Here is a 19,641-nt window from a genome sequence, read left to right on the forward strand (position 1 = left end):
GATTTCAGCTCAAAACATCCCACACATTATGTTTTATCACTCTTTCAAACTGACCCTTTTAGGCTTTGCTCCTAATTGTGCCATTTTGGTGACTGTCGCTTTAAATTCAAATGAGATTGTTCTCACAGCCCTCTTTTTAAAAGGGGGCGGGGTTATAAATGCATGTGTGTCAGTGTAGTGGCAGATTCAAAAACAAGACTACATGCATTTTACTTATTATGTTGAGTGGTAAGATTAAGTGCAAACCCCCAAATAGAGACAGAATGATGGTGTGAGTGATAAAAATGCATGGCATGTTTGTTCTGAAAGTGCAATATTCACCTTATTAGCGTCTTTCACACAGCATGGCACAAAAAACATTCTGCTAGTAATCTAGAGCTAGTGACCAAATGTTCATACTGTATTCGCTTCTGTGTTGAAGCATTTTAAATGAATTAATCAATTTATTTTTCATTTAAAAGTTCAAAATCATCAATAACAATTTTTAAGCTTTCAAAATTGAGAAAAAATACCTGCTCACATTTTTATCCGATGGGAATAAATGAGGTAAAGGTGACCTATTATGCCCCTTTTTATGAGATGAGATGCAAAATAAGTGTCTGATGAGTGTGTTGGTGAGATTTCAGCTCAAAATACCCCACACGTTATGTTTTATAACTCTTTCAAACTGACCCTTTTAGGCTTTGCTCCTAATTGTGCCATTTTGGTGACTGTCGCTTTAAATTCAAATGAGATTGTTCTCACAGCCCTCTTTTTAAAAGGGGGCGGGGTTACAAGTGCATGTGTGTCAGTGTATTGGCAGATTCAAAAACAAGACTACATGCATTTTACTTTACTTAATTTACATGTTAAGTGGTAAGATTAAGTGCAAACCCCTAAATAGAGACAGAATGATGGTGTGAGTGATAAAAATGCATGGCATATTTGTTGTGAAAGTGCAATATTCACCTTAATAGCGTCTTTCACACAGCATGGCTCAAAAAACATCCTGCTTGTAATCTAGAGCTAGTGACCCAATGTTCATACTGTATTCGCTTCCTGCGTCACCTGCGTTAGTTGCGTCACTTCACTCCCATTCTGAATTCACTCGCGGGGCATCATGGGATAGCGCAGCGTGCATGGGATGCGCACTTCAGAATCTCGCCGGAAGTAGTAAGTCATCCGGGTACTTCTTGCATACTGATTTTCGAATTCTATGAATTCGGACATACTACTCGGCTTGCATACTGATTTTAGCGGACTGTAGAGTGTGGAAGTATGTGGTTTCAGACGGAGCCTTTGTGTCAGCATAGTAGCAGATTCAAAAACAAGACTAGCGTCCTATGCTAAGAAGGGAGAGATTGTCACTAGTGGGCGGGGCTCTCCTCCTTTTAAAAATTGTACATTTTCATAAATATAAAGTCGTATGAATATACACAAATTTTCCACTTTTCTGACACTATGTAAAATAGTTACATTCCTCATGAGATCAGGGGTGCATTTCCGAAAACCATCGTTTGCCTAGAAAGGTCGCAATTTCCACCATTACAAACATAGTTCGTTAATTTGGGATTTCCCAAATCTATCATTCCAACGAACATTCACAAACTGCGTTGCAAACTTGTGCACTTGCAACTACAACTCTGGAGCTGTAGTTAGAAACATAGTTCCTGGTTGTGTTCTATTCCCACTTATCCCCCCTATGCCCTATTCATTTAGAACATTCTAACATGTAAACTTGGAATTATAAAAAAAAACATTAAAGGTCATCTCTCTCATGTGTAATTTGCTTTCAAAGTATTTTACAGTTCAGTTTTAGCGATCTTCATGTTTACAATTGCGTTCCCTTCGTAGTGCACTTCAAAAAACATTGATATCAGTTTGAACACAGCCGTGGCTCATAACGAAAGCTATAGTAACCTATTATTTAAAAACGGAATTTATGTTACGTCTCTAAAGCTTGTCAAAACTGAAAAAAACAGCATACGTTAATGCTTTTAATTTATAGTAGGTTATTTTTAAGTATCTGTACTGTGTATGACATGGGCCTGTTGGTTAGCACATTTCTGCAGTGGTTTGCAGGTGTCAAATTGTAAAAGTAGACTTTTCAAAAAAAATGTAAAATAAATAAACAATATCCTACTTAATAATAATACTCATCATCATCATCATCTTCATCATTATTATTAAAGTAGGATTTTTTTCATTTCCTAATACATAATAAATATTCAATTTAATTTCTTAATAAATAACCTCATTATATATTTATTTATTTATTTATTTATTTCTATGATTTATATATGAGATTAGAACACGTGTTAGCTTTTGTAAGTGATTTTTAGTTTTAGTATAGAATATATTCTCAATAATATTTGTAAAGGAAACAATGGTTCTAAATGTGCCATTTACATAAATTTCAATTAATATGGAAAACGCGTGCAATATATAAAAATATAAATATAAAAAAATATAAAACTATATAATTTGCACAAAGATTTTACTTCTTTAAAGAAGTTGTTACCACCCCGTTTAAGCATCATTATGGCATTTTATGTTATAACTAAAACGGTTTAAACAATGGATCTGCGACAGAGAAACTACGGGTTTTGGGAAACACTCATCACTAAATCATTCTTTTCCTAAACGATGCATCGTGCTATGATAGTTCAGCCGCAAGTTACGTCGTTGTTTGGGAAATGCACCCCAGGCTGGTTAATAGACATTAGCTTATCCTTCAATTGAAAGTATTCAAGCCCTGACAGTTGTTTTCAAGTCCCTCTAGTGTCAAAAGCTTAATGCATTCTATGCCATAGAGCACCTGCATGACCTCCACATACACACGAGTCACTTTTTGTTGATGCGCTGACGTGTATTGACAATGCTCTGTAGTGCACCTCAGCTCCTCTCAGAGAGCTGTTATTGGCTGCTTTTTTTTGTGTGTGGTCTCTTAAACTGAAGGAGGGCCGGTTCAGTCTGAGAGCAGCTCCTCACTGAAGCAGGCAAGCAGCCAGAGAGACAGAAACATGAACCAATTTCACGCCGCCAGTCTGCTACACACACAGTCAGGGAAGAAGTGCCTCGCTGGGCCTCTGATCCTCAAAACGTTCAGGGTTTGTGAGCGTGGTAAATCTAGTGTAGTTCTCACGTGGTTGCTTCACAACTCAGGACTATAAATGTGTTGTGCTTTGTAAAAAGAAAATGCACTAAAATATTTTAGCATTATATTTTTGCTTACATATTTAATTTTATGCTGAGGGCAAATTAGGAAATAGACGAAACAATAAAAGTGGGTTCACTATATATCAGTGTTTCCTCCAGGATTTTTTCCAGCTGTGGTGGCAGGCCTTTTACACAGATCTACCAACTACCTATGGCGTTATTTGGCTCTCAAATAAACACTGCTGATATGCGATTAAGTGCGTTTTAGGTGATATTTACAGTATGAAATATTTACAGTATGAATGTCTCCAATAAACCTACAAATACGTCCTGAAGTAAAGTGAAACGGCTATAAACTCCAACAAGATAAAGTCATTGTATGCTGAGCCATAGACCTTTATAAATATGGATACTTTGTTTATCTTAACTAAAAGCTTACCTCACGCATCCCGCACCTGTCAGTCAGCATGTCACCTTAAAGGGTTAAACAAATAACGCACAGCATTACTACAATTACAGAAAAGTTTGCACTGTTATAATTCACTTAATTCACCTTTTAAAACGTTTTGATGTGATTATAGCCCACTATTTAAAAAAACAACAACTGAACGAGAAGCTGTAATGTAGCCGTGGTGGGATGACTTTTGGTGTGGCGGCCCGCCATGGAAGAATTAATGTAGCGGAAACCACATATATGATAATGTTGTACAGTTAAAGTCAGAATTATTAGCCCCCCTGTCTATTTTTTCCCCCGATTTCTGTTTAACGGAGAGAAGATTTTTTTTTTAACACATTTCTAAACATAATAGTTTTAATAACTCATCTCTAATAACTGATTTAATTTATCTTTGCCATGATGACAGTTAATAATATTTTACTAGATATTTATCAGGACACTTCTATACAGCTTAAAGTGACATTTAAAGGCTTAACTAGGTTCATTAGGTTAACTAGGCAGGTTAGGGTAATTAGGCAAGTTATTGTATAACGATGGTTTGGTCTGTAGACTATAGAAAAAATATATAACGGGGCTAATAATTTTGACCTTAAAATGTTTTTTAAAAAATTTAAAACTTCTTTTATTTTAGCCGAAATAAAACAAACAAGACTTTCTCCAGAAGAAAAAATATTATCAGACATACTGTGAAAATTTAATTGCTCTGTTAAACATCGTTTGGGAAATATTTAAAAAAGAAAAAAAAACTCAAAGGGTGGTTAATAATTCTGACTTCAACTGTATGTGATGTTAACATTAGTTATGTTTAAGTGAATCAATTAAATTTAATTAATAACACTAATACATTTAATTAATTACAGTTTTGTAAAAATCAATAAAAACTTTGCTTTATATGCTGCTTTTATATTATCAAAAGTACACTAAAGACTTTTTGTATTGTGACGTTTTACATTTTAAAGTGTTTTCTTTTCTAATATATTCTGATTGTAATTTATTCCTGTGATTTAAAGCTGAATTTTCTGTATCATTACTCCTTCAGTGTCTTATAATCCTACAGAAATGATTCTATGCTATATTCTAAATTGGTGTGACAGGAAATGTCTTATTTATCTTTATTTATATTTATATTTAAAACTAAGTAAATTGAAAATTCTTATTGACTTTTGAATAGTATATCAACAGTACAACAAACAATACAACAAAAGTTTCATTTCATCTTCAATACCTAATTGTTTTTCTTATTATCTGTAATTTTGTGGAAGCTCTAATACGAAGAAATATGTTGTAGAATAATGTCAGTTTTGATTCATTTAATGCATTAAAAAGTAATGCTGAAAAATATATTTTTAAAGTAAATGAGGCCAAGAGACGAAGAACCATATTATTACCATCAAGTAATAAGATTTTTTTTTTCATTTGAATTGTGAACATTATATTATAAATTTTTATTTTACTTGAAGATAGACAGCAAAAGCTTCTCAATTCTAAGGAGATAACATTTTTCAGTGTTAGTGTTAAAAATCTAAAGTTATTGTGATCTATATTTCTCAAATGTGGAAGAACAGTATATGACCAGTTTGTGTGGAATAACAGTATAACACCAATTCATCACATCACTTTTCATTCCGCTCATTCCGCTGTGGCGACCCTGGATTGATAAAGGGACTAAGCTGAAAAGAAAATGAATGAATGAATGAATTTATAAAAGCTGGTGCAGTGCACCTGTGTATATACTACTGCAATCTGTTCTCGCACTCCGCCATCTCACGAAATAAATAAATATATAATCAATAAACTCTACTTGCCATAGTTTACAAAGGACTGGGGGAAAATTTGCATTGATGTAGTTTTATTATGTATGGTATGTTGTTTATTTTGATAGGTTAACTGTGCTGTTTAGCACTCCTCAGCGTGATCAAAGAGAGAGAGATCACATCAAATATACGGTTCTTCCACTCGCCTCTTTCAGTGGATTTTTCCCAGGTTTTTGTTCTCCTCTTCGATTCAAATATGGTTTCCCAGCATCCCTCAAAGCCTTCCTTACTCTTTCCTTCTATTTGTTCATGTTGGCTCTCTTTTTTTGCCGAGGATTTGCATTTTAATGTCTGAAGCGGACATGACAGCATTCTTCTTAGTGGACATAAACATTTTTTTTCCATGTGACGCTATTTTAATGTTTAAAATGCAAACTCTTGGTCACGGGAAAATATCCCCAAACTGTTTCTGGATACAAAGTTCACACATACAATGAATGTCACATGGTTCATTTTTATTTTTTTGACTTATATGGTTGTTTATTTAAATAAAATAAATAAAAAATCTAATTGACATTTGAACAGTACATTATTCGAAAAAGATTCATTTCATCATCAATATCTTATTATGTCTTATTATTATCTATAATTGTGTGGAAACTAATAAAGAGATATGTTGTAGAATAATGTCAATTTTGACCAATTTAATGAATTAAAGTAATGCTGAGAAAAATATATATCTTTAAAAGTAAATAAATTAAAAATACTTATTGACTTTTGAACCATACGTAATTCCAAAAAACATTTTTAATCATCAATACCTCTACCCCTGACATGACTTTTTACTTCTCAAGTTCTTGTGTGTCAAACTACATGTTTTCCAATTAATACTCAATTAATGATGTGTTTCACTCAGGAATGTGTCACATTGCATTCTGTTGTGATTGATTCAAGTTGACTTGAAGGTTTAAAACCCACATTTTCATAACAGTAATACACAGTCTGCAGGTCTACACAACATACAGTACTCGGAAACAATTTTTTGTCAGGGTTGCGAGTTAGGGAAAGGAGTGAGGACTCAATTGCAGACCGAATCTGCAGACATTTTTTGCTGTTTCTGCTGAGAATTTTATAAAAAAAAATCTATGAATTTTTGCAGAGGTATTTTTGGAGTATCATAATTAAACACTTAATATATGAAATGAAAAATAATAGCTTTTTAACTTATATTTAAAGTTTACAACGCAAATCCATCTACTTAATTGGTAAACAATGCAAGCCTGTCATATAATATATCTACTAAAAAACGAAAAATATGACTTTACAAACTGTATTGTAAATAAATCATATGAACACTTTCAGATCAGTGAATAATATTACTGAAAGTAATTTAAAAGCTGAGCAAATATCAATTTGCATGCATTTACACAAGGAAGTAAATAGACTCGATGGGCTAAAAATCTGGAAATCTGCGAATTTCTGCACGTGCAGATTCCGTGTGGGCCTACTAATGGGTTTTATTAACAATAAAATGAAGCAAATAGGCAACAAAAAAAACTCCTAGGGGAAAAACATAACTAAAAAGACAAGCTGAGCTGGAAAGACTGAAAAGAAGCAGGACATGACTCTCAGGAAGAATGACAGCGAACTGGCAAAAGAAAGGAGACATGAAGAGACTAAAAAAGAGTGCTGAGAATGAAAACACCATGCTGCGGACAAAACAACAGACACACCAGGACGAGAGTGCGCATCCCGACCATGCCTGGACCTCGCACAATCCAGGACGGCATTCATACAATGACAAAGACAGACAATGATGAGAAATATGAGTGCTTAACCTGAGAAAACTCGAGCCCAGCAGAACATAACTAGATAAGACAGGACTTATGTCCGGACTCTGCCACTTAAACAAGAATCAACATGACCGAATTGGCAGAATCATGACAACTTTGTTATCACTACTGCAATGTGCTAGCTTCATAACTTATTTGAAGTGTATTTAGTAATCTCAATCTATTAAACAATGTCTGCATGGTATAGTTCGTTAAACAGCTGGATTTGGTTTTGGTCTTTAATTGAAATCTCTCAGCAATCGCATGTGGATCTGCACTCTGCTCCTCAGGATGCAACTAACACTGTCTCCATTTCAGACTCAATTAACACTGTTTTGCATGTGCCGTCTCAAATTATAACACTTCAGAGACATTCACACAAAAAGCCTCGACTCTAGCTGGGGTGTTATGCCATCTTTTTTATTGTCTCATAGCATCGTAATTACTCTTTCGGTCACTGCTCTCTCTCTCCCTCTCTCCTACTCACTCTCTCTCTCTCTCTCTCTCTTTCTCCATCACTGCCATGATGAGATAAATTAAGATAAGACGTATAATAGCAATGTAATGTCAAATCAAATCTTGATGTTGCCGTCCCATCACTAAATAGTAAAAAAAAAAAATAATCGAGTGAGATAATTAATTACTTCCATATATGTCTCCATTGGTTACCATTCAGGTCAAGGAGTCACTCTCATCGCAGACACCGGCACCGGAAAGCAGAAATTAGGAGCTCTTCCTGCATGGAAAACAGGTACGGGTTTGACCTTACAACTGAATAATTGGGTGAGGGCCAAGGTAAAGTTCAGTGTAACCGCATGTTGAAATCCAAAAATGAAAGCAGCTCGAAATTGTGCTTTCAACTTGGGTAAAAAAAGAAACTTTGGCTCTTGTTAGAGTGGTGATGAGGAGTGTCTACCTGATATTATGGATTCAAGTGTCTATTTAAATGCATTCGTTCATTCATGTGGACCTCTGTCCAGATTGAAAACAGGTAAATAGTTTAGTTTAGTTTAGTTTAGTTTAGTTTAGTTTAGTTTAGTTTAGTTTAGTATAAAGCTTTATTAATTCCCTTGGGGCAATTTATTCTGACATGGGATGGTTCTTCGCATATAACTAACTTTTGTCCAAATCAAAAACAATGAAATTGTTTTGTTTTGTTTTGTTTTGTTTTGTTTTGTTTTGTTTTGTTTTGTTTTGTTTTGTTTTGTTTCGTTTCGTTTCGTTTCGTTTCGTTTCGTTTCGTTTCGTTTCGTTTCGTTTCGTTTCGTTTCGTTTCGTTTCGTTTTGTTTTGTTTTGTTTTGTTTCGTTTAAAGCATTATTATTCTGCATGGGGCAATTCATTCTGACATGGGATGGTGCTTCACATATAACAAACTTCTGTTCATATCAAAAACAATAAGTAGTTTAGTTCAGTTCAGTTTCGTTTCCTTTAAAGCTTTATTAATCCTCTTGGGACATGGGATGGTGCTTCGCATATAACAAAAATTACACACTTAACACAATAAATACCAACACTTTACATCAATTACACAAGCAAAAAAAAAAAAAAAAACTATGAAATAATAAACCATCGAGCAACTACGTTTATTACTTGACTGAATTGCGCCTCATTAAAATGAATTGTACTCTCATTAATAATTATTAACTGCATAATGGAAACTGTGAGTCCAATAGTTTACAAGTGAGTCCAGCTGCACTCTCATAGCAGGGAAATGAAAACAAAACCTTTGTTGCAGCACATTCATAAACGCAACATTGACGACTCGTTTCTCCAAACAATTATTTTTCTTTCACTTGTTTTGGCAACACAGCATGGCTTCTCTCTGCCGTCTGAACACTGTAACAGGTAAAAACAGTCTTAGAAGCTTTATGAATGAAGTTGCACCGCATACACAATAGAGCGCACTGATTGGTTTGAACCAAGTCTTTCTCATGACCCAATACTGTGGACTCAATGACGTCATGATGTACTCCCAGGTATAGACATCCACTCTCCACGCTGGAATGTAATGCAAGGATGTAATCTCCGGGAGGTAGCTTTAAAAATTCATTTCAAACCGTAAGAACAAATTGGCTCGAAAAAATGCAAAAACAACCAATTTTCACTTTTTTTTGTGAAATATGTATGTCCTATTAGTGTTTTTAGCAGCGTGGGGGATATATATGACTGTCAACAGCTCAAAAAATGTGTTTTGGTATTTTGTGACCTTAATTACATTAATTTTGGATGAAACACATAAGCAAACACACAATATCAATAAGCAAAGGACAAAATACCATGCTTACTAAATGCAATAAAGTGTTTTTATTTAAAAAGATAGTGATAATAAGTGCATATATATATAAAGAACAATAAATATTTACAAAAATATATTGAAAATCACAGACAACAAACAGATAGATGGGAGAGTTGGAGAGATGAGACGCGGGCAGCGTCCAACCAATAGAAATAAATAAAACAAAACAAGCTATTCTATTAGCCCAACCTCTACCCTAACTATCCAAAAGAAAAAATATATCAATATTGAAAAGAAAGTCAGGTCATTTTAAAGAATGAAATAAAATAACCCAGAATAACATTTACCCAGGATGCTTTAGTTTTTTTTTTTTTTTGGTCACACTTCATTTTGATGGTCCATTTGTTGAATTTAAGTTACATTGCATCTACATGCCAACTAATTCTCATAAAATTATAAGTAGACTGTTAGGTTAGGGTTGGGTTTAGTGTAAGTTGACATGTACTTATAGTCAGTTAAATGTCTGTTGAAGGAGTAGTATCAACATGTATTAAGCAGATAGTCTACTAATACTCAAATGGACCATCAAAATAAAGTGTTACCTACTTTTTTTCTATAATATTTTTAATGAAGGTCACAACAAAAATACTAAGAAAGTTTTGCAATTTTCATGAGATTGTCAGGGATCAAAAATGTTCATGGCTTAATGCAGGCCAGTCAGGGTTTTTTATCTTATCAGCACTCGTCTGGTGCCACTGTGGCGATGACTGATAAAGGTAGAGGTGACACAGAGGAAACTCTTTTATCTGCCTCTCACAGCTGATGTCCAGCATTTGGTGTGTAGATCAATGGAAGGGAATGAAATTTGAGATCTCTCCCCCATGGACTGCTGTGTCTCTTTGGAGTGGTTTGTGGGTGATGGGGTTGAGGAACCGAAGAGATGGGACACTGTAGGGGGAGTGTTGATGAAATCAAGTGTCAGCTTTAAATCTGTTTTCTTTGATAGTAGGTGTCAGGAAAGATTGTCTGTGAAGCATATAAATGCCAGTCCTACCAATTCATGTACAACTATTATGACAAATGCTTAGGACACTGGAGTGTATGCTTCCCTATTAGGCAAATGAGTGCGGTTTATGAGATGTAAAATAAGACAATTTCGTGCTGGGTTAAAATACATTCTGAATTAGATGAACACATCAGAGTAATCATAGACACAGAGTTTTCCATGCATTAAATTGGCCTCAAACACTCTCCCAGGTGTCAGCGCTCTGATTGCTTCATCAGCCCTTCATACAAAAGCGCCGCTCTCATTCATTCATCGCAGAATTTCTGCCTCTTTTTTTTTGAGAGCGGAGAAGAGCGAGCTCAGGTTTCAAATTGAAATAATCTTAAGCTGAAGATGATTGCTTTTAAATCCCTAACTGATCTCTCCATTATTTGGAATTTCTTAGGGATATTCAAAGGAGCAGATCATTATAGAAAGCGAGCACAGTGAAGCTTTACACGGTTTCGGGAGTTGAAAAGGCGCAGAGAGCCCACTCACGCCACACAACAGGAACAATGGCCATCAGTTCCCATTCCAGTGAATCCTCATTCACTTTGCGAAGACCTATTACAGATAATCTATGTCCTGAGCTGGTATAATTGGCATGTCCTTTCATAGGAAACCATTTTATTCCACCTTAAGCCTGTGCAGATCAGAGGAACGAGACGATCGTGGCAGACAATAGGGGGGAAAAATCTGCACATTGCCAATTGTTTAAGGAAAAGGACATTAGCTGGATTTCTTTTCCACTGCTATTTCAGCTGAAATATAATATCAGTACTTTAAAAAGCATTTGCTTAATGGATTCTTTTCACAAAGTGCTTCCATTTGATATTTTTTGCCATTTTTCAACTTGTACTGACCCTTCTCATGCCCTCGTTTACACCTGATATTATGATGTGTTTTTGTCAATACATTAACAAGTGGGCAATGCTAGATACAGGTGTAAATGGAGTCTGAAAGGTTTTGATTTTGTCAGTTTTCAGAGAGTCAAAGAGGTAGTTGGAACCATTTAATAGAATTCATTCATTTTTCTTTGGCTTAGTCTCTTATTTATCAGTGGTCGCCACAGCAGAATGAACCGCCAACCACTCCAGCAAATGCTTTACGCAGTGGATGCCCTTCCAGCTGTAACCCATTACTGGGAAACACCCATCCACTCTCGCATTCACACAGACTTTGGTTTAGTCTCTTATTTATCAGGGGTCACCACAGCGGAATGAACCGCCAACCACTCCAGCAAATGTTTTACACTGTGGATGCCCTTTAAGCCGCAACCCATTACTGGGAAAAACTCATACACTCTCACATTGACACATACACACTTACATTCTGGCCATATTTGTTTAGCCAATTCACTTACACTGCATGTCTTTGGATTGTGGTGGAAACTGGAGCACCTGGAGGAAACCCATGTGAACACGGGGAGGATGTGCAAAATCCACACAGAAATGCCGACTGTCCCAGCCGGGACTCGAACCAGTGAACTTCTTTCTGTGAGGTGACAGTGCTAACCACTGAGCTACTCTGCCGCCTAATTGAATTTCTTCATGTGTTCAATTGCAGTCAAACAGCCACAAAAAAACACCTATTTACAGTACTTACTGACTCAGAAGGCTTTCATAGTTCTAGATCTTCATCATTTTCATAGTTCCTAGAACTATTAATGAAAGTACCAACTTTCTTTGTATTTGCATAAATAAGAAAATGTTTTGTGTGAATTAATATTGCTTAAATAATTAAGTGTCTACACCAGCCTAATAGGAAGCCTAATGACATAAATATATTGATTGTGTGAATTTGTTCAATACAAAATAGACAGAGTATTTTAAGTCAATTCGCCTTTATTTCTATAGCACTTTATTCAATAGAGATTGTGTCGAAGCAGCTTTAGAGGGATAAACAGGTTATATTAGAAAATCCGGTCCCTCACAGTCCAAAGACATGTGGCATTAGTGAATTGGGTAAATAAAATTGGCCGTAGTGAGTGTGAATGTGAGAGTGTGTGGGTGATTTCCAGTACTGGGTTGCTGCAGGAAGGGCATCCGCTGCCTAAAACATATGCTGGAATAGTTGGTGGTTCATTCCTCTGTGTCAAAGGAAAATGAATGAATGAAGACAGAGAATTGAGGTATTGCGGGGCAAGTGAAACCAGATTAGCGTTACCAGTGAACTGCGCTAAATGAAATTGCTTAGTATTGAACACAAATGTACAGCGAGTGCACAAATTGCTTGCAGATGCTAAATATTTTGTTGCTAAACTAAAATTAATTTTTTTTTTAAATAATGGTTTGTGATTTTGTAAATTAGTGGAAATTAGGAAATTAGTGATTTGTAATTATGGTGATTATTTTAGTCAAAGGGTGAAAGTGAAATTTAAAAGGTAAAATTAAAGTAATATAAAAAGATTAGTCGATTAAAAATATTGATGCTGGCTAATTTTTAGCATCGACTTGGTCGATTATACCGACAAAACGTGGCAGCTTTAATCTGTAATTAATCTGGACAAATTTGAAAATGCCATTCTCTAAAAACATTCCACATCCACAATAAATTTCAATAATCTACCGAAAGTTGTTCATCCACACTGAAACGACTGAAAACACTTTATTCCCTGTACTGGGCATGCGTTAAGACATAAATCGATTTGACCTGCATCATTTATTTATTTTTTTACCAGATCTTTTATACATCACAGCAATATGTTAAGGAAAAGCACCCAAGATTTAAAGTAGATGCACAGTGAGGTTTAGTTGTTTCTACAAGTTAAAAAGTTATAAAATTGCGAAAGCAAGAATGTAAACTGGGAGATGTGCCAAACAACAACTCTGAGTAAAGTTTGCATGTCCTTTGAAAAAAAATATAGAAATAGAAAATCATCATACCCTGTGAAAATATATACCTTTACTCACATTACACTCTGCTTTCAAAAGACCTTCAGGATAAAGTTGTAGAAAGGAACAGGTAGGAGAAGGCTACAAAAATATTTCAAAGGCTGAAAAAGTTATTAGGATTCTGATTTGATTTCAGGTTGTATGACAGATAAAGTAATTATTTCAAAAGTGGTATGATGATTTTCTAGGCACTGTATAAACAACATACAGTAATCTTTAACAATGCTGTAAAAAATGGAGGGAATCCAAAGCAACTGCTGTAAAATCTCCTCCACCAATCTCCTGACCATTTTGGTCATGTTCTGGCTTTTTAAAATAGGGTGCTTTCAATGTTTTTCCACTTTAAAAGTATTTTTGAAAAGAAAGAGTTTTTTGACTAAAATATAATTTTCTGAGTAAACAGAAGGCCGAACTTTAGAGAAAATCATGCATTTTTTAAAAAGAAAAAAAACATGCAAAAAAAAATGCTTTTCTTAATTTTTTTGTCTTGTTTCTAGTCCAAATATCTAAACAATCTCCAAGTAAAAAATACTGTCTTAAGAAATAATTTGCCAAAATTAAGTGAGTTTTTTCATTAAAACAAGCAAAAGAATTTGCTAATGGGTTAAGCAAAATAATCAGTAACACTTTATAATAACTGCACTGTGAATCATTTATTAAGAATTAGCAAATAGTGAATTCATTATCTGTTAAGCATTACCTCTACATTATTAAACGTTAGTAAGCAGTTTATAACTGCAGCAACAAATGCTCTTTTCTTGATTTATAAGCACGTGTATAATGTGCTTAATAATTAAATTTTTATACTTTAATGATTCATTTTTCATTAATAAATTAAGTATTGCATCATTTACAAAGCAGTTAATTAAGAGTAGTTGGTGGTTTTTAAAGATCATTCAGAATGAGTTAGGAAACATTTCTAATTCTTATTGTTCAGGCATTTACTAATAGTTAATTTGCATGTTAATAAATGCTTTATTAACTCATCTTCATCCAGTTTTGTGACCTCATCTGAAGTGAGGACTATTTATGCTTTATAAATCTCTAATAAATGACAATTAAAAGCTCAGTTTTATTCTAAACAGGAAAAAAAGAAAATAAACGACTTTATTCATTTATATTTATTTGAGATACACAAATGAAACTGCATCAACCTCATCTAAACCTCATCTAAAACAAAATTACTGTACAGTTTAAACTTTGCTAAATAACTTTGAAATGTTGTATCATAATATGTTGTTAAATTATTATATTGTATTATTATATTATATTGTTGTTGTTGTTTTATCCAAATTTACAGTAATTTTATTTTAAAGATAAGATTGCAAAGATTGTTCATTTAATACTAAGTCTTTAATTGTCATTTCTAAGGGATTTGCGAAGCATAAATAACCCTCACTTTAGATTAGGTCACAAAACTGCATGAAGTTGTGTTAATAAAGCATTTATTAACACACAAAGTAACCATTTCTATATGTCTGAATATAATAAGATATATAAACATTGATTTCAATAGTTTATTAATCATTTTCTAACTCATTCTGAATGATCTTAAAAACCATCAACTACTCTTACATACAAATGGTTTGTAAATAATGCGATACTTAATTTAGAAATGAAAAATGAATCAGTAACAAATTTTGAAAATACAATTATTAAGCATGTTATAAATGTGTTTATAAGTCAAGAATACAGCATTTGTAGCTGCAGTTATAAACTGCTTACTAACGTTTATTAATGTAGAGTTAATGCCTAACAGATAATGAATTCACTATTTGCTAATGCTTAATAAAGGATTCATAGTGTGTAGATACTATAGTGTTACCAAATAATCTTATTTCAAAAGGTGAAAAAAAGATTATTCTGCCTACCCCGTTATATTTCTATACTATATTTGGACTAGAATCAAGACAAAAAAAATCTAAGTAGGAAAAGCTTTTTTGCAGTGTGGCCTAAGCAAGTCAACAGTGGCAAGGAGGCCAAACTCCACTACTTATATAGAATATAATTAGACAGAAGTCATGCTACAGAGTTTCAGTCAATTGCTTCTTGCTTGTAAGCATGAGTTTGTTCATTCAATAGTGCTTGTGTGTAGTATCGAGTGCTCCTGCGTAAGTGATGTAGAGCGTGACGAAGTAAGGGTTAAATCTCAACACAAGTATCTATGAGACTCATGTGGTCAATACCAGTGGAAATGGTAATTTGTCTCAACTGACCGCTTATAATTGGATCAACGAAAATGCACCTTAATTCCAATGCCATTCGCCATTGTTACCAGTTTTCACCTCACTGACTGAATGGAGTAGAAAGAGGAAAAAAAAACTGAAGAATGGCTTTTATATCTTCCCTGTCCCACTTTCGGATTTTATTGCTTGTCTTGTAAAGCCGCTGTGAGCATTATCCTGATAAGCTACCTACAGCACGATGTATATTTAATGTGAATATGAATATTTGAATGTCTCCTTTAGCTGAAGGGGCCTTTAACAATGATTTCATGTCCTTTTTACGCATGTAGATCTGAAGACTGTGAAAAATCGGGTTTCAGAGACGGCGGTCATTCATCAGATGTCCACGGAGGCGACGCATGCAGGTCGGCAGTCAAGCTGACCAATAAAATCTCCTCTAAGTGCTGCTGCCACTTTTCTGAAAGCACAGTAAGTGTTTTTGATGGCTACCTGATGCGCTTGCAGTGCCCAACTCTTGCTCTGTTTAAGGCCTTTGTGAGACCATCGATTTCTTTTTTTTGCTTAATGGATGTCAAGACCAAAAGCGATGTTGTTTTTACACTTATCTGTTTAACTAATGTGTTTGAAAGTCAGCGAGTGCACATCCTTTTGCTCATGAAAAAAAAGTGTTTTTTTGTTTTGTTTTGTTTTTCACAATAAGGATTGGATTTGGATGAGATAGTAAAGCTTAAATTGATTTTTCTATAGTCGTTTTGTTTTGTGAAATAGCTAATGTAATATTGCAATCTCTCATTTTTTAATAGGAACAATAATCCTCACTGAAGCAATGCCTTCAAGTGAGGTTATTTCTGTGGTTAGAGTTTTGAACCAACATGAGATTTGCATATTGCGCACATGCTTGACACATAATTTAAGCTTAAGTTAATTAACTTTTTTCAATGTGAGTGCTTTTCAAGTGTTTTCTGCTCTCAGTAATTACACTTGTTAAAAGTGACATCCAGCCTACTGCCTGACTCTAAATGCATCCACTCCAACAGAAAATTATCAAACATCATTCAATAAATTACAGTTTACCATCTTATTTTTTTATTATTTTAAATTATTTATATATATATATATATATATATATATATATATATATATATATATATATATATATATATATATATATATATATATATATATATATATAGGTTGTATAAGGCTGTCAGATTAATCACTTTCCCCAAACTTGATCAATAGTATTATTATTTTAATGCATTTTTATAAACTTTAACAATTGTTAGTATGATTTTGTGCAGTTGTGCTTAAAGATTTTCCAGTGTGTGCAGAAAGTTCTGATTGTTTCTATTAGTTTTTTTGGTTTCTTTTTATCTTTTCTTTTAATTTTTTTAACTATATTTGTTCTTTTTAAGAATTCCGAATACATTTAATTGCTCTGTTGGCCCATACGTGGGTCCCAGGTTGGTTTGCAATGCCCTTTCTCTGTTTAAGCCAAGTATGATTTGTTTTATGTACAAAAGCTGGCAAAAAAGTTGATGCCCTGCAAAATAAAATGTACTTTCACATTTCACAGTTAGATTATTAAAATGTTCAAATATCCAGTTGAAGTCAAAATTATTAGCCCTCCTAATAACTAATTTTGTAATGGCTAATTTATTTAGTCTTTGCCATGAAGACACTACATAATATTTTTCTAGTTGTTTTGCAAGATACTAGTATTTAACTTAAAGTGACATTTAAAGGCTAAAAGGTGCAGGAGGTGATTGTCTTCAGAAACGTTTTTTGTTGTGCTGATTGAAAGTCTCGACAGTCCAGTAGTAATGATTAAAGTAAATGATCTAAATGTATTTATAAGTGTTTTTATATTCTGGGTGAGGCATAAGACTAAAAAATTTTCATTCAATTAAAATTTGTCTGGCCGACAATTCCCATAAATCTGATAAGTAGCCCAAAGCTGTCTGTCAACAAATGTAGATGTACATCTGTGCACCCCTGTTCACGCAGATCGGCCGTTTGCGCCTGCACTCGCGTTCATGTTAGAGCCTAAATTGGGCCCAAAAAAATTTAACTCAACCCAAACCGAGCCTGTGCACCTTGTGTCCGAGCCCAACCCATCCGACATATTAACTGTAATTATGAGCCCGAGCCCGACTATTTTTTTTTAATACGTGGGCCGTTATAACAAACATCTCATCTACAATTCTGAGATGTTGGGACTACAGAAATAAGTTTAGATTCATCTTAATGAATAATGTAACATGGAAGAGTAAACTGTATTGTTTGTTTATTCAGAATGGATCGTAACAAAAGAGGACATTGAAGGCTGACTATCATCTTTTTTCTTTCTACCATGGCAAGCATGTGTCTGTTCATCTTGGAAGTCCCCGTTTTTACACCTCTTTCACACCGCACGCGTGAGCAGCACGTGTTTTTTTTGGCATCCATGTTAGCAGATAAATATTACAGCTTTCATACCGCACACAAAAGCAGTACATCAGTGCGGATCGTGAGCAGAGCTGAAGCAGGAGAGCCGCAATCATTTCAGCGCTGGGTCTGTTTTTGCCTGCTACTCCACCTAAATTAAAGTGACAGAGCATTGATAATGACCAAAGCACACTGAATGACAGTAAAAAATTTGCAATTTTACCCAATTAATGCATCGATGAGATCCACTGATTTTATACATTGTTTCTGCTATACATACGCGCTGCTTCAACTCTGCTTGTATGTGCAATGTGTGCCAGTGGAGGAGACGCTGTTGCAGAAGCTAGAGCGTTGCTGCGCATGACACGCGTTGGCAACTGTGCAACTTTGTAGACCCACACAAGTGTTGCTTAGGCCGACTTTGCTTAAATGTTCGTATCATATTTCTAAATATGGCATAGATTTCCACCCAGTTAGGCTAATTAAGTAATGAAAAAAAACACAAATGCTTGATCATGGCCCAGCCCGACCCGAAGATACCGGCAGAAAATATTGGCCGGGTCGAGGTCAAGTTTGGGCTTGGGCTCGGGCAGAGAATCTAAACTCTAATTCATGTGCACATGAGAGAGTGACAGTGGTAAAAACAAATACTGAATCAAAACTTTTGAAAATCCTGAATCAATATTGTGTTTCTTTTAGACAGGATATGCTGTTTTAAAACCATTTTAGTTGCGCCAACTTATTTTGTTGTTACGAATGGGTTATATGCACGGAAGTGTTGTTCAGCCACTGAAATCTACCGGCAAATGATTGATGTGACTATTTTAATTTTATTACGTTCCTTTTACAGCATTGGTAATGCAGATTTTTATTTAGTTAATCAACAAAACATCAGTAAATAGTGCTATTCCGCCTAGCCTGCTTTACTGAGCTGAAGTTGGTTTTATATTCACATTGGTTGATTTTTAAACAATGATAACCTGTGACTTGCTCCCCATATTGTTTACCATGGTACTCTGACTATTCGGTCCGAAATGGCAGTATGGCTAAGCTGGCCAAGCAGTAAGCATAGTCACTTCAGGACAGCATGTGAGAGAGTGAGACCAGCGATCCTTGCATGCATGAAATATTGCAATATAAATATGAAATATAATACAGTTTTTCATTGTGAATTGCAGTATTATAAAGTGCTATAAAGTTTAGCTATAAACTGGCGAATGACATGAGTGGGTTGTCTACTGTCATCTTTACGGTTCGCGTTCGTGATTTCAGGAGGCATGGTTTTGGACGGCAGGTGAAGGGACTGTGTTTTCAAAGCTATTATGCTAAGGGTTAGCATTTTGAGCAGATCACCCACTGCACCTTTAATTAGGTTAATTAGGCAAGTCATTGGACAACAGTGGTTACTTAGCCAATCTAAAAAAAAACTTGAGGGTAATATTCAGAGTAATACTCCGCTTAAAAATAGTGTAAATGCTTGATAGAAAAAATATTGTCTTTGCTTACTTAGGAAATATTTGAAAAAGAACCAAAAAAATTCACAGGAGGTCTAATACTTTTGCCTTCAACTCTGTATACAGTATTAAAATAACCACCTCTATCAGAGTTTGACTAATTTCACCATAAAAGTGTGATGACTTTTTGTGCAATTGTAGCTATCCAGAATCTCA

At 34.6% G+C, this 19,641-nt stretch overlaps 1 protein-coding gene across 1 annotated transcript in view; it reads left to right on the forward strand.

The window, feature by feature from the left end:
- The window catches only part of srrm4 (serine/arginine repetitive matrix 4), a 137,791-nt gene that overhangs the window by 106,477 nt on the left and 11,673 nt on the right, over positions 1-19,641 (forward strand). The window contains exons 7-8 of the mRNA XM_056456860.1: positions 7,858-7,932; positions 15,874-16,012. Coding sequence (XP_056312835.1) covers positions 7,858-7,932; positions 15,874-16,012 — 214 coding nt within the window. The remainder of the gene's footprint in view (positions 1-7,857; positions 7,933-15,873; positions 16,013-19,641) is intronic.

Source organism: Danio aesculapii, chromosome 5 (genome assembly GCF_903798145.1).
Source record: "Danio aesculapii chromosome 5, fDanAes4.1, whole genome shotgun sequence".
Classification (NCBI taxonomy): Eukaryota; Metazoa; Chordata; class Actinopteri; order Cypriniformes; family Danionidae; genus Danio; species Danio aesculapii.